At 40.1% G+C, this 13,440-nt stretch overlaps 1 protein-coding gene across 6 annotated transcripts in view; it reads right to left on the bottom strand.

The window, feature by feature from the left end:
- MARK1 (microtubule affinity regulating kinase 1) overlaps positions 1–13,440 on the bottom strand; it is a 160,198-nt gene that overhangs the window by 50,322 nt on the left and 96,436 nt on the right. For all 6 annotated transcript variants that reach the window (XM_008268408.4, XM_051820590.3, XM_051820589.3 and 3 more), the window contains one exon: positions 123–171. In XM_008268408.4, coding sequence (XP_008266630.1) covers positions 123–171 — 49 coding nt within the window. The remainder of the gene's footprint in view (positions 1–122; positions 172–13,440) is intronic.

Below are 13,440 nucleotides of genomic sequence, written 5' to 3'. Positions count from 1 at the left end.
TCCCCAGGTTATCACTCAGGTTATCACTTTCGCTTGTATATATAATACATCCTTAAAATTGTGTAATTCTGAATTCCCTAAATTAAATATTTAACCACTAGTTATAGATATAAATTTCATACCTATATTAGGATGATTCAATATCTTCATTATTCGTACTTCCCGAAACAACTGTTAAAGAAAACAGGTAGATATATTTCTGTTTCTGTTTTTTTTTAAACATAACCTTCAAGCAGAGAGAGCTGAATAAGACATCCATTTTAAAAATTCATCATTTTACACTACAAGATTCTGGTAATGAAGTGCAATAAAGATTCCTTTCTCAGCCTAGCTCTGATTAATCTCATTGAGACTTGGCTTCTACAAGAATTTTAAGTAGACGAACTCATATGGTTCTGTAGGCTTGGGTGTGAATGTGCTCTACATAACAGAAACTTATTCAACTAGTCTTTATAACTAGGAACAAAAGAAAAACACTGTGTAAGTGACACCGAATGATAATTCACATGATCTTTATCCAGAAACAACTTTCCTTCGGGTCTGAAACTCCAAAGTTTTCTCTATTGGTTGATCAGACATTTTTAATGAAAGATTCAGTGGCATTTTTAGGTAGACTTACAAAATAATGTTAAACCAGTATTCTGATGTAGCAGGTAAAGCCACCACCTGCAATGAGGCATCCCATATGGGTGCCCGTTCGTGTCCTGGCTATTCCACTTCCAATCCAGCTCCCTGGCAATGGCCTAGAAAAATCAGCAGAAGATGGCCCAAATGCTTGGGCCCCTGCTACTCATGTGGGAGACCTAGATGAAGCTCCTAGCTTCTGGCTTTGGCCTGGCCCAGCCATACGGGAAGTGAACCAGTGGATGGAAGATCTGTCTGTCTCTCTGTGGCTCTGACTTTCAAATAAATAAATAAATATTTACTTTATATACTTTTTTTTAGTAAGTTGAATTTTTTTCTAGAAGGTTTTTATTTAATGAATACAAATTTCATATGTACAGCTTTTAGGGATATAGTGTTTCCTTCCCCCATTCCCGCCCTCTCACTCCCACTCCCATCCCACCTCCCACTCCCTCTCCCATTCCATTTTCCATTAAGATTCATTTTTAATTGACCTTATACACAGAAAACCAACTTTAAGTAGAGATTTCAACTATTTGCACTCACACAGACATACAAAGTATAAAGTACAGTTTGAAGACAAGTTTTACTGCTCTTTCTTTTTCAACTTTTATTTAAGAAATATAAATTTCCAAAGTACAACTTTTGAATTATAGCAGCTTTTACCCCACAACCTCCCTCCCACCGCAACCATCCCATCTCCCACTCTCTCTCCCATCCCATTCATCATCATGATTCATTTTCAATTATCTTTATATACAGAAGATCAGCTTAGTATATACTAAGTAAAGATTTCAACAGACTGCACCCACACAGACACACAAAGTATAGAGTATTGTTTGAGTAGTAGTTTCACCATTAATTCTCATAGTACAACACAGTAAGGGCAGAGGTCCCACATGGGGAGCAGGTGCACAGTGACTCCCGTTGTTGATTTAACAATTGACACTCTTACTTATGACGGCAGTAATCACCCGAAGCTCTTGTTATGAACTGCCAAGGCCATGGAAGCCTCCTGAGTTCACCATAAATAAATAAATATTTACTTTATATAAAATTAAAACAAGAAGTAACTCAAACCATGAATATTAAATACCTCTCCTTTTAATTTTACTTTTTAAATAGAGTAAGGCCTGTTTTTCAAAGGTATGATTTGGTTCTCTTTTTCTTCTTTAAGTATGTGTTTTTAAGTCTGTCTTTAAGTATGTATTAGTTTGAAAATCAAGTAATTTGCTCAATAAAACAGAAGAACCAACACTGGTGATATTCCAAAAAGTTCATATTAAGATGTCTGAGCTGGGGCCAACGCAGTGGCATGGCAGGTTAAGCCGTGGCCTGCAGTGCTGTCATCCATATGGGTGTCAATTTGATTCCCAGCTGCTCCACTTCTGACCCAGCTCCCTGCTAATGTGGCTGGGAAAGCAGAGGTAGATGGCCCAAGGGTTTGGGCCCCTGCAACCATGTGGGTGATCTGGAAGAAACTCCTGGTTTCTGGTTTCAGTCTGGCCTAGCCCTGGCCATTGTCGTCATTCAGGAAGGAAACCAGTGATGAAAGTCATCTCTCTGTAACTCTGCCTTTCAAATAAAAAATAAATCTTAAAAAAAAAGGTATGTGGGCTTTGTCAGAATGAAGTCTATAGTACTTTCAATGGTGACATTTCTCCAAGGAAGTTACTCAAATGGCCAGGAAGAATATAAAAGGATGCTCAACATTATTAATCTTTAGGGAAATACAAACCAGCGCCACAATGAGATAGCACCTCACACGCATCAGTATGACTACTACAAAAAACAATGAAATCCTTTGTTGGCAAGGATGTGATGAAGTTGGAACCTTTCTGCACTGATAATGGGGATTCCAATGAAGCTGGTATGTTAACAGCATGGTGGATCATTACAAAATTAAAAATAGAATTACAGTATGATTTAGTAATTCAACTTCTTGGTATATACTCAAAAGAACTGAAAGCAGAAGTTCAGATATTTGCATATCCACAGGTATAGCAACATCATTCACAAGATCCCAAAGTGAAAGCAACAGTTTATCAACAATGGAATGGGTAACAAAAATGTAGTATAAACATACAATGGAATATTACTCAGCCTTAAAAAGGAAAGACCTTCTGATTAAGTTTTACAACATGAATGAACCTTGAGAACACATGTAAGAGAAATAAGCCTGTTACATAAGAACAAAACTTTATGAGTACACTTATGTGAGGTACCCAGAGTAGCCAAGTTCAGAGTCTAAGCAGAATGGCAGTTGCCAGGGGCTGGGATCATGGGGGTGGGGTGGGGCTGGCAGGATTATAGTTTAATAGGTACAAAGTTTGAGTTTTAGATGACAAAGAAAATTCTGAACATGGATGGTGATGGTTGCACAATAATTTGTTCTTAATGTATTGAATTGTACAATTAAAAATAGTTAAATGGTAAATTTTGTCACATATATTTTTAAGCAATTTAAAAAAGAAATACAATGTGCGAAAATGCATCAGTAAATTTTCAGCCCAATGGAAAAATCAATTTAAGGCTTATCTGTTCCCATAAAGCTTGCCCTAACAATAGTCAATAATTTCTGCATGAAGTGTATACATATATGTGTGTATGCATACATATATTCACAAACTTTTATTAAGTTCATGATATCAAAAACTTAATACTTAAAAATCATATAGCAGTAAACAGAATATCAAGGCAAGTGCATTCACATTCTAAAAAGCTCCTTTCTGTAACTGAAATGCATTATTTCAAATTTGGGACAAAATGCATGCAGTTTAATTTCAGTGGCCTTCAATGCATTGCAGCTTTTCTCACTTTGACAGCACATTCTCCTGACTCACCAGCTACTCAGTCTTCTGCTAGATCCTCTCACCCTTACTCAACCATTAAACATGGAGCTCCTCAGGGTTTTGCTTCTCCTCTCCCATTCTCTTTCCGTCTCCCCTCCTTCCCCTTCTCCTTCTCTTTAGAATTCATCATTTATTTGAAAGGTAAAGAAAGGGGGAGACACACACACACACACACACACACACACACACACGGAGGGAGGGAAGGATGGAGGGAGGGAGGTGGGGGAGGGAAAGAGGGAAGGAGGGAAGGAGGGAATGAATATTTTCTATCTGCTGGTTCACTCCCAAAATGGCTCCAACAGTCTGGGCTGGGCAGGCAGAAGTCAGGAATCTAGAACTCCATCTAGGTTTCCCATGTCAGTGCAGGGGCCCAGCACTTGGGCCATCTTTTGCTACTTTCCCTGGCACATTAGCAGGGAGCTGGATCAGAAGTGGAGAAGCCAGCACTTAAATTGGTGCTCATACAGCATACCTGCATCTCAGGAGGCAGCTTAACACACTTTGTCACAACAGTGGCCCCCAACCTTCTCATTCTACGTGCTCTTTCTGGGTGCTTTGTCATGATGCAAATGTTACCAATTTGTTGTTGACTTCTAAATTAAGTTTCTTATCCAGAACACTTTTCCTATCCCAACATTTATGTTCAAGTATCAATATTTTCACTTGCCTATCACACAGAAATTGTACACACTTGACCTCTTACATCATATCTGATCCTTTCCTGTTTTTCTCCAGCTCTACATATCCATCTAGCACCTTAGTACATGAATTTTGGAATCATCTTTAACAATGCTTTCTCCCCAAATTTCTGCATCAGATTTATCACTAAGACATGTTGACTACCTCTGAAATTTCTCTCATAACCAACTTCCCTGCCATGCTGACCCCAATGTAACCCTGGATCCTGCTGATCTCTGTACATCCATTCTGCACTTTCTTTGCTGTCTTCTATACTCCAATCCATTATTCATACAACATTCTGCAACTTAAAACACATTGGTGTATTAACAAAGAAAGAAAGAAAGAACATCAGAACAAAGCCCATAATCTTTTAACATAGGCTGAAAAATCAAGATTCTGGTTCCCTTTGCAGCCTTCCCTCACAACACAGTAGCCCCAGGATAGACTATACTCCAGTTATCCATCATTTTTCTGAGGTCTTCAAGTGCAGTACGATTCCCTCCTATTCAGGGCATTGCACAAGCTGTTCCTCTCTGGAATGTTCTTCTACCCAGCTTTCTTTTTTAGAATTATGAAATATTTTAATTTTCTTGAAAAGTACAAAAGTCCATATAGGACCTTTGTATCTACCACCAAGATTATACAAATGATGTCGATATCTTGCACTGTTACAACTGCATGTATATTTTTAAGAAATCATGAATTTTTAGTTAAAAATTATATTTTAATATATTGAACATTATATATTTAATAAAGTATTATGAGGACATTAACCATAAATGGTATAGCTAGTTTCAAATCATTTCTTTTACTTTATTCCCACTCTAGATACCTGTTACCCTGAGCTTTGTACACTATCATCTCACATACTTTTCCTCACATATACATATAAATGGTCACATTACTTTTTGTGTTTTAAACTATAGATAAGCTGAATAATATTCAATAGATCTTTCTAAACTTTTTTTAATTCAACATCATGATTTGGAGACTTTTCCCTCAATTATGCATAGATCTTGTTCACCTACTGAACTGCTGTGTCCTATCACATTATATAAAGAAACTATAGTTTACACAGTCTTATGCTACTTTTACCTTTTTTTCACTATTGCAAACAGTGCTACTACAATGAACATTCCTCATATGTCTCTCTAAGGTAGATACCTAGAAACCATTTTTTGATGGAAGAGTATATTTACCTACAATTTTATTAGCTCTTTCCAAATTACCCGCACCTCTCTTTTCTGCATTTGAAGGCCTACCATGAAGAAATACTGAGTGTCTATTCTGTGCCTGGTCTACCTTTGAGGCCCCACAGTCCTAAAGACTCTTTTGAGCTCAAAGTCACTAATGATTTTGCTGTCAAGGGGAGGCAACTCCACCCAAAAAGGGCCCCTTGGTGTTTGGGACTTGTCACCACTCAAACAGGGCCAACTGGTTTTGAAAAGCTGCTATTAGCATGCTGCTGGGCTCCTGAACACCTAACCCACAGAGGGACTACCTCATTGACTGACCAAATTGACTTATTAAGGTATGTGAACCAGGAAAAGGCAAGGAAGGCAACACAAGTTATTATCTGTCATACACACACACACACACAAATTTTTTTAGACCAGTTTAATCTCCAAAGCAAAACCTAGCAGTAGTTTCCACAGGCCCCCGACACCATGTACAACTCCCTCCCCCAACTATCAGCATCCCCCACCAGAGTTGTACATTAGTTACAACTAATGAACCTACATCAATTTACCATTATCTCCCAGTCCACAGTTTACATTAGGGCTCACTGTGATGAGTTTGGAGAAATGCACAATGACATGTATCCCTCATTTTAGTATCAGGCACCCTTTCACTGCACTAAAAAATCCCATGTGCTCTGCCTATTCATCCCTTCCTCCTCAACCCTCAGCAACCACTGATCCTTTTACTGCCCCCATAATTTTGTCTGAAACTGTCATATACTTAGAAATATGTAGCATACATCCTTTGTAAACTGGCTTCTTTCACTTCAGTAATATGCATTCACATTTCCTATGTCTTTTTGTAGCATGATGGCTCATTTACTTAGTGTTGAATAATACTCCATTGTCTAAACCTACCAGATTTTATTTATCTGTTCATCTGCTGAAAGGTGTCTTGGTGGGGCCCGTGTTGTAGTGCAGCAATGGCATTCCATGAGCACCGGTTTTAATTCCAGCTGCTCCACTTCCCATCCAGCTCCCTGCTAATGCACCTGGGAAACAGCAGATGATGGCCAAAGTGCTTGGGCCCCTGCCAGCCACATGGGAGACCCAGATAGAATTCATGGCTCCTGGCTTTAGGCTGCCACAATCCCAGCTGCTTGTCCATTTGGGGAGTGAACCAGCAGATGGAAGATCTCTCTATCATCCTGTTCCTCCCTCCCTCTAACTCTGCCTTTCAAATGAGTAACATCAATTAAAAAAAAAAAAAGACTTCTTGGTTGCTTCATCTGTGTGGACATAAATTTTCAACTCTTTTAGGTAAAAACCAAGGAGTACAACAGATGGATTTGTTTGTAAGAAAATGTCAAACTGTCTACCATGATGGCTGTACCATGTTTGCAATCTAACTAGCAATGAAGAGTTTCTGCTACACCACATCCTCACAAGCATTTGATGCTGCCAGTGGTTCAGATGTTCACCATTCTAATAGGTGTGTAGTGGTATTTCACTGTTTCAATTGTCATCATCTGATGACACATGATGTAAAGCACCTTTCCATATGCTTGCTTGCCATCTGTATAATTTCTTTTTTTTTTTTTTTTTTTTTTCATTTTTGATAGGCAGAGTGGACAAAGAGAGAGACAGAGAGAGAAAGGTCTTCCTTTGCCGTTGGTTCACCCTCCAATGGCCGCCGCTGCAGCCGGCGCACCGCGCTGATCCGATGGCAGGAGCCAGGATCCAGGTGCTTTTTCCTGGTCTCCCATGGGGTGCAGGGCCCAAGCACCTGGGCCATCCTCCACTGCACTCCCTGGCCATAGCAGAGGGCTGGCCTGGAAGAGGGGCAACCGGGACAGAATCCGGCGCCCCGACCGGGACTAGAACCCGGTGTGCCGGCGCCGCAAGGTGGAGGATTAGCCTATTGAGCCACGGCGCCGGCTGCCATCTGTATAATTTCTTTGGTGATGTGTTTATTCAGACCATTTTCCCATGTTTTTAATAACCTTTCCAAGCCACATTTTCAAGAGGCTGTTCCGATCCTCAAAAATATCAGTCACCCATGCACAGTGGGTGCACAGAATGCTCATCATCATCTTGTGGATTTGAATTTGTCACATCAGAGAATGGGTTCTTCACATCAGCAATCACAGAAGACCAGGGCATAGGGAATCAAAAGTGCCACACCCTCACTTCCTCCTCAAAAGCCTCAGGGAAGTGAGACCTTGATTTGAGTCACACCCTCAGGTCAGCAGAGGCGAATGTTAGGGAAACTGGGTGATGATGCAGAGTAAAGAACTGAGGGGACTCCCCATGTTAAGACCTGCCTCAGAGTTCCTGGACTGACAGCAGGTGTGAAGCTCAGTGGAATCCGCTCTGGTCTGGCCAAGCAACTCCACCAGAAAGCACTCTCTCTGTCTATCTGATGCTCCCTCAGACTGATGCTCTCACCTCCCCAAGAAACTCAAAGAGGAAGTGATGGGCTCCGCATCAGATGCCCACACTGGCCTGAGATTCCCAGAGCTGAAAGTTGGAGCAGTCTCTGGATTGGACTTTCAGAAAATCTAGAGTTCTGGTTTCAATCTTTGATTTTCTTACAATGACACATGAAATAACACAATTCACATAATTAACTATAAAATCAAAACTCACAAATCTGATAATCTTAAGTTTAATGTAATCAACTGTTTTTCTTCCAAAAAAGGTCAAATATTATAAAAGCCTCTTACTGTAAATGACTCCCATACAAAAATTTCATAGGAATTGAAAATCAGGCATTTAAACATTAAAAAAAATCATTTTACAAAAAAAAAAAAAAAAACAACCACCCAATGGCAACCACCAGCTAAAAATTTAAAATCTATTATTTGCTTTCTTTTAAGATTTTTTTCTTTCAAATTGATTTTCCCCTTAGCTTCTTTTTTTTTATTTTATTTTATTTTTTGACAGGCAGAGTGGACAGTGAGAGAGAGAGACAGAGAGAAAGGTCTTCCTTTTGCCGTTGGTTCACCCTTCAATGGCCGCCGCAGCCGGCGCGCTGCGGCCGGCACACTGCGCTGATCCGATGGCAGGAGCCAGGTACTTCTCCTGGTCTCCCATGGGGTGCAGGGCCCAAGCACTTGGGCCATCCTCCACTGCACTCCCTGGCCACAGCAGAGAGCTGGCCTGGAAGAGGGGCAACCGGGACAGAATCCGGCGCCCCGACCGGGACTAGAACCTGGTGTGCCGGCGCTGCAAGGCAGAGGATTAGCCTAGTGAGCCGCGGCGCCGGCCCCTTAGCTTCTATACCACATCCTAAGAATGTAATTATAAACAAAAAAATTTGGATTTATCATACTATTTAGATTCTAAAGTTTATACATTTGATATGAGTAGCATTACAAGTTTTATTTGCATTCTTTTGTTTTATCCGTCTTGGGGATATCAGTCTTGCTCTCCCATACTTATATGTAAATAAATAACTTTCTCTGTTTCTTTGTCAGTTCTTGCCTTCTTATTAAAGCTTTATTTATCTGTTAAGATAGAGTAAATGACTACAAAACACAAGTCACAAGCACTACAGTACAGGAGAAAGCTATGTTACTGGCTTCAGTTAACCAATTTGTTAGATGAACATATGCTCTATATTCCCTGCGCAAAACTCATCTAGTGACATCTGTGCATGTGCAGTGTTCACAACTTCCTGTACTTCCTTATGCTTCCTGTAGATGAGCAATATGCTCACCAAAGGTCATCGAGGTCCCCAATAAGTTTGCCAGTCAAAGCTGTTACTGCAAATAGATAATTTAACTAATGTTTTTAAAAATTTCTATCACTGAAAACTAAATTACCACACCCAGCAACTTACAAAAACCCATATTTATTACCTCAGTTTCTGGGCCTCAGCATTCCAGCCATGGACTAACTGAGTCTTCTGCTCAGGTATTTACATGGCTGCAACCAACATGTTGCCAGGTTGGATTCTTATCTGAAGGTTTGACAAGGGAAAATATCTACTTACAATCCAATCCAGGTTATTGGAAGAATTCATTTCCATTTAGCTATAGGACTGAGAACTTTGGCTTCTTACTGGCTCTCAACTAAAGGTCACTCTTACCTTTTAGAGATCACCTGTTCATAAGTGGGCTTCTCTAACATGGGCATTACTCAAAGCTGGTGTGGATAATCTCTAGAGTGAGGCTGCTAGCAAGACAGTGTTATACAAGGGTACATCATAAAGTTCATGGAAAAATGAAATTAAATGTATCAGAAATCCAGGGCCGGGGCTGTGGTTAGGGGGCTAAGCCTCTGCCAGTGGCCCCAAAATTCCAAATGGTCACCAGTTCATGTCCTGGCTGTCTTATTCCAATCCAGCTCTCTCCTATGGCCTGGGAAAGCAGTAGAAAATGGCCCAAGTGCTTGGGCCTCAGCACCTGCATGGGAGACCCAGAAGAAGCTCCCAGCACCTGGCTGTGGATTGGCCCAGTGCCAGCCATCGCAGCCATTTTGGGGTGAACCAGCAGATAGCAGACCTTTCTCTCCATCTCTCCCTCTGACTATAATTCTACATCTCAAGTAAATAAATGAATACTAAAAAAAAGGGAGGGGGAGGCTCCGTGGCACAGCAGGTTAAAGCCCCAGCCTGGAGCACCGGCATCCCATAAGGGCACCAGTTCAAGTTCTGGCTGCTCTACTTCCAATCCAGTTCCTGTTAATATGCCTGGGAAAGCAGCTGAGGATGGCCCAAGTCGTTGGGCCCCTGCATCCACTTGGGAGACCCGGAAGAAGCTCCTGGATCCTGACATTGGATTGGCTAAGCTCTGGCCATTGCATACATTTGGGGAGTAAATGAGATGATGGCAGATTGCTTTCTCTCTCTGGCTATACCTCTCTGTAACTCTATCTTTCCAACAAACAAACAAACAAACAAAAGCCAAAAAAAAAAGGAAAAGATATGCAATCTGCACAAACTGTGATTGCAACAATTTATTAAAAAAATTTGCAATCCATGCATAGTTTTTCCATATTTATTTTCTATTAACTTTTGAAGACACCTCTTTCCCAACTTTTTGTACCTAAATTATCATAAGTACAGCTTTAGGAATATAGTTATTCTTTCCACCGTACCTGCCCTCCCACTCACACTCACACCCATCCTCCCCCTACCTCTCCTCCTCCCAGTCCCATTCTCCATTAAGATTTCTTTTCTTTTTTTTTTCTTTTATTTGACAGGTAGAGATATAGACAGTGAGAGAGACAAAGAAAAGTCTTCCTTCCGCTGGTTCACTCCCCAAATGGCTGGCACCGCGCTGATCTGAAGCCAGGATCCAGGTGCTTCTTCCTGGTCTCCCATGCAGGTACAGGGGCCCAAGCACTTGGGCCATCCTGCACTGCCCTCCCGGGCCACAGCAGAGAGCTGGACTGGAAGAGGAGCAACCGGGACTAGAATCTGGTGCCCATATGGGATGTTGGCGCTGCAGGCAGAGGATTAACCAAGTGAGCCACGGCGCCGGCCCCAAGATTTATTTTCAATTAACTTTGTACACAGAAGACTAATACTATACTAAGTACCGATTTGAACAATTTGCACACACATGCACACACACACACACAAAACCTGAAAACTAGTTTTAAAGTTAACTCACATACTACAACTCACTGAGTAAAAACGTCCTGCATAGGGAGTTAGTGCACAGTGACTCTTATTAATGTAACAGTTAACACTCTTAAGTATGATGTCAGTGACCACCTGAGGCTCTTAACATGAGCTGACTAGGCTATGGAAGCCTTTTGAATCCACAAACTTTGTCAGTATTTAGACAAGGCCGTAAGCAAAGTGGAAGTTCTCTCCTGCCTTTAGAGAAAAGTACATCCTTCTTTGATGGCCACTTCTTGCCACTGGGGACTCACTCAAATAGAACCTTCATGTAGAACACTTTTTGCCACAGTGACTTGGCTTTCCATGCCTGAAATGCTCTCAGCCAGACCAGGAAGCCTTAAGGGCTGATTCTGAGGTCAGAGTATTACTTAAAGCAATTGTCATTCTGAGTCTTCTGTGTGGACTGCTCCCCATACTGGAACATTCTCATCTTTTTATTTCTATTATTATCAACAGACACTTGATCCTATTTATATGATCACTTTAACACTTAATCCTATCTATATATGATCACTTTAACACTTAATCCTATCCTATTTATATGATCACTTTAACACTTAAGATGGCATTTTTACCACCCAGCTTAATAGGATTTAGGGTCCCATGAGAAGTTTTTAAACCATACCTTTAGAAGTAAGTCTGTAGGAATGTACGCAGAACTATACAGTTTTACATTACAAACTTCCTCCTCCCTCTTTTATTCCCACTCTTTTTTTTTTTTTGCTGAGATTTATTTTCAATTGATTTCATACCCAGATGATTAACTCTATGTTAAGTAAAGAGTTCAATAAATAGTATGAAGAAAAAAAAGAAAAAAACAAAGTGAAATGGTTTCTCGACAGTCAAGACAAAGCCAGCTCAAGTCTCTGGAAGTGTCTATTTCACTACTACAGATTGGCTTAGGTGCTCTATTAATTCTCACAACCAGGGAGAATATAAGGTATTTGTCCCTTTGGGACTGGCTTATTTCACTAAGTAAGATGTTTTCCAGAATCATTCATTTTTTTTTTTACTGCCATGTAGTATTCCTTAGTATACATATCCCATAATTTCATTATCCAGTCTTCAATTAACAAGCACTTGGGTTGATTCCATATCTTAGCTATTGTGAATTGAACTGCAAAAAAAATGGGGGTGCAGATAATTCTTTAACATGCTGATTTCATTTCCCTTGTGTAAATTCCCAGGAGTGGGATGGCTGTGTAATATGGTAGGTCTATATTTGTATTTCTGAAGTATCTCCATAGTGATTTTACCAGTTTACATTCCCACCAACAGCGAATTAAGATACCTTTTCCCCCACATCCTCACCAGAATTTATAGTTTGTGGATTTCTGTATGAAAGCTATTCTAAATGGGTGAGGTTCACCTCGTTGTGGTTTTGATTTGCATTTCCCTGAAAGCTAGTGATCCTGAACATTTTACCATGTGTCTTCTGGCCATTTAGATTTCTTCTTTTGAAAAATGTCTGTTTCAGTCCTTTGTCCATCTCTTAAGTGGGTTGTTTGTTTTGTTGTTGTGTAGTTTCTTGATCTCTTTGTAGATTCAGGTTATTAATCATTTATCAGTTGCAGAGTTTGCAAATAATTTCTCCCATTCTGTCAGTTGCCTTTTAACTTTCTTAGATGTTTCTTTTGTGGTACAGAAACATCTCAATTTGATGTAATCATATTTGATAATTTTGGCTTTGACTGCCTGTGCCTCTGGGGTCTTCTCCAAGAACTCTTTGCCAGTTCCAATGTCTTGAAGGGTTTCTCCAAAGTTCTCTAGTAATTTGATGGAACTGGATTGTAGACTTAGATCTTTAATCCAACTTGAATGGACTTTTGTGTAAAGTGTAAGGTATGGGTCTTGCTTCACACTTCTGCATCTGGAAATCCAGTTTCCTCAGCACCATTTGTTGAAGAGACTACCCTTGCTCCAGGGACTAGTTTTAGCTCCTTGGTCAAATATAAGTTGGTTGTAGATGCTGGGATGATTTGCGGTGTTTCCATTTCATTCCATTTGTCTATCCATCTGCTTTTGTATCAGAACCAGGCTGTTTTGATAACTTCCTTGAGGAATGTCTTGAAATTTGGTATTGTAATGCCTCCAGCTTTATTTTTGTTGTTTAAGATTGTTTTAGCTATTTGAGTTCTCCTGTGCATCCATATGAATTTCAGTCTAATTTTCTCTAGATCTGAGAAGACTCTCTTTGGTATTTTGATTGGTATCGCATTGAATCTGTAAATTGATTTTGGAAATATGGACATTTTGGAGATATTGATTCTTCTAAACCATGAACATGGAAGATTTTTCCATTTTTTGATATCTTCTATTTCTTTCTTTAATGTTTTGTAATTCTCATCATATAGATCTTCGACATCCTTGGTTAAATTTATCCCAAGGTATTTGAGTTCTTTGGTAGTTACTGTGAATGGGTTTGATCTTAGAAACTCAATCTCAGCCATGGCATTATCTGTGTATA

Source organism: Oryctolagus cuniculus, chromosome 13 (assembly GCF_051225735.1).
Source record: "Oryctolagus cuniculus isolate XC-2025 breed Fujian yellow rabbit chromosome 13, ASM5122573v1, whole genome shotgun sequence".
Lineage (NCBI taxonomy): Eukaryota > Metazoa > Chordata > Mammalia > Lagomorpha > Leporidae > Oryctolagus > Oryctolagus cuniculus.
Note: the sequence above shows the minus strand (reverse complement) of the source record. Positions and strands in the feature narration are given on the sequence as shown.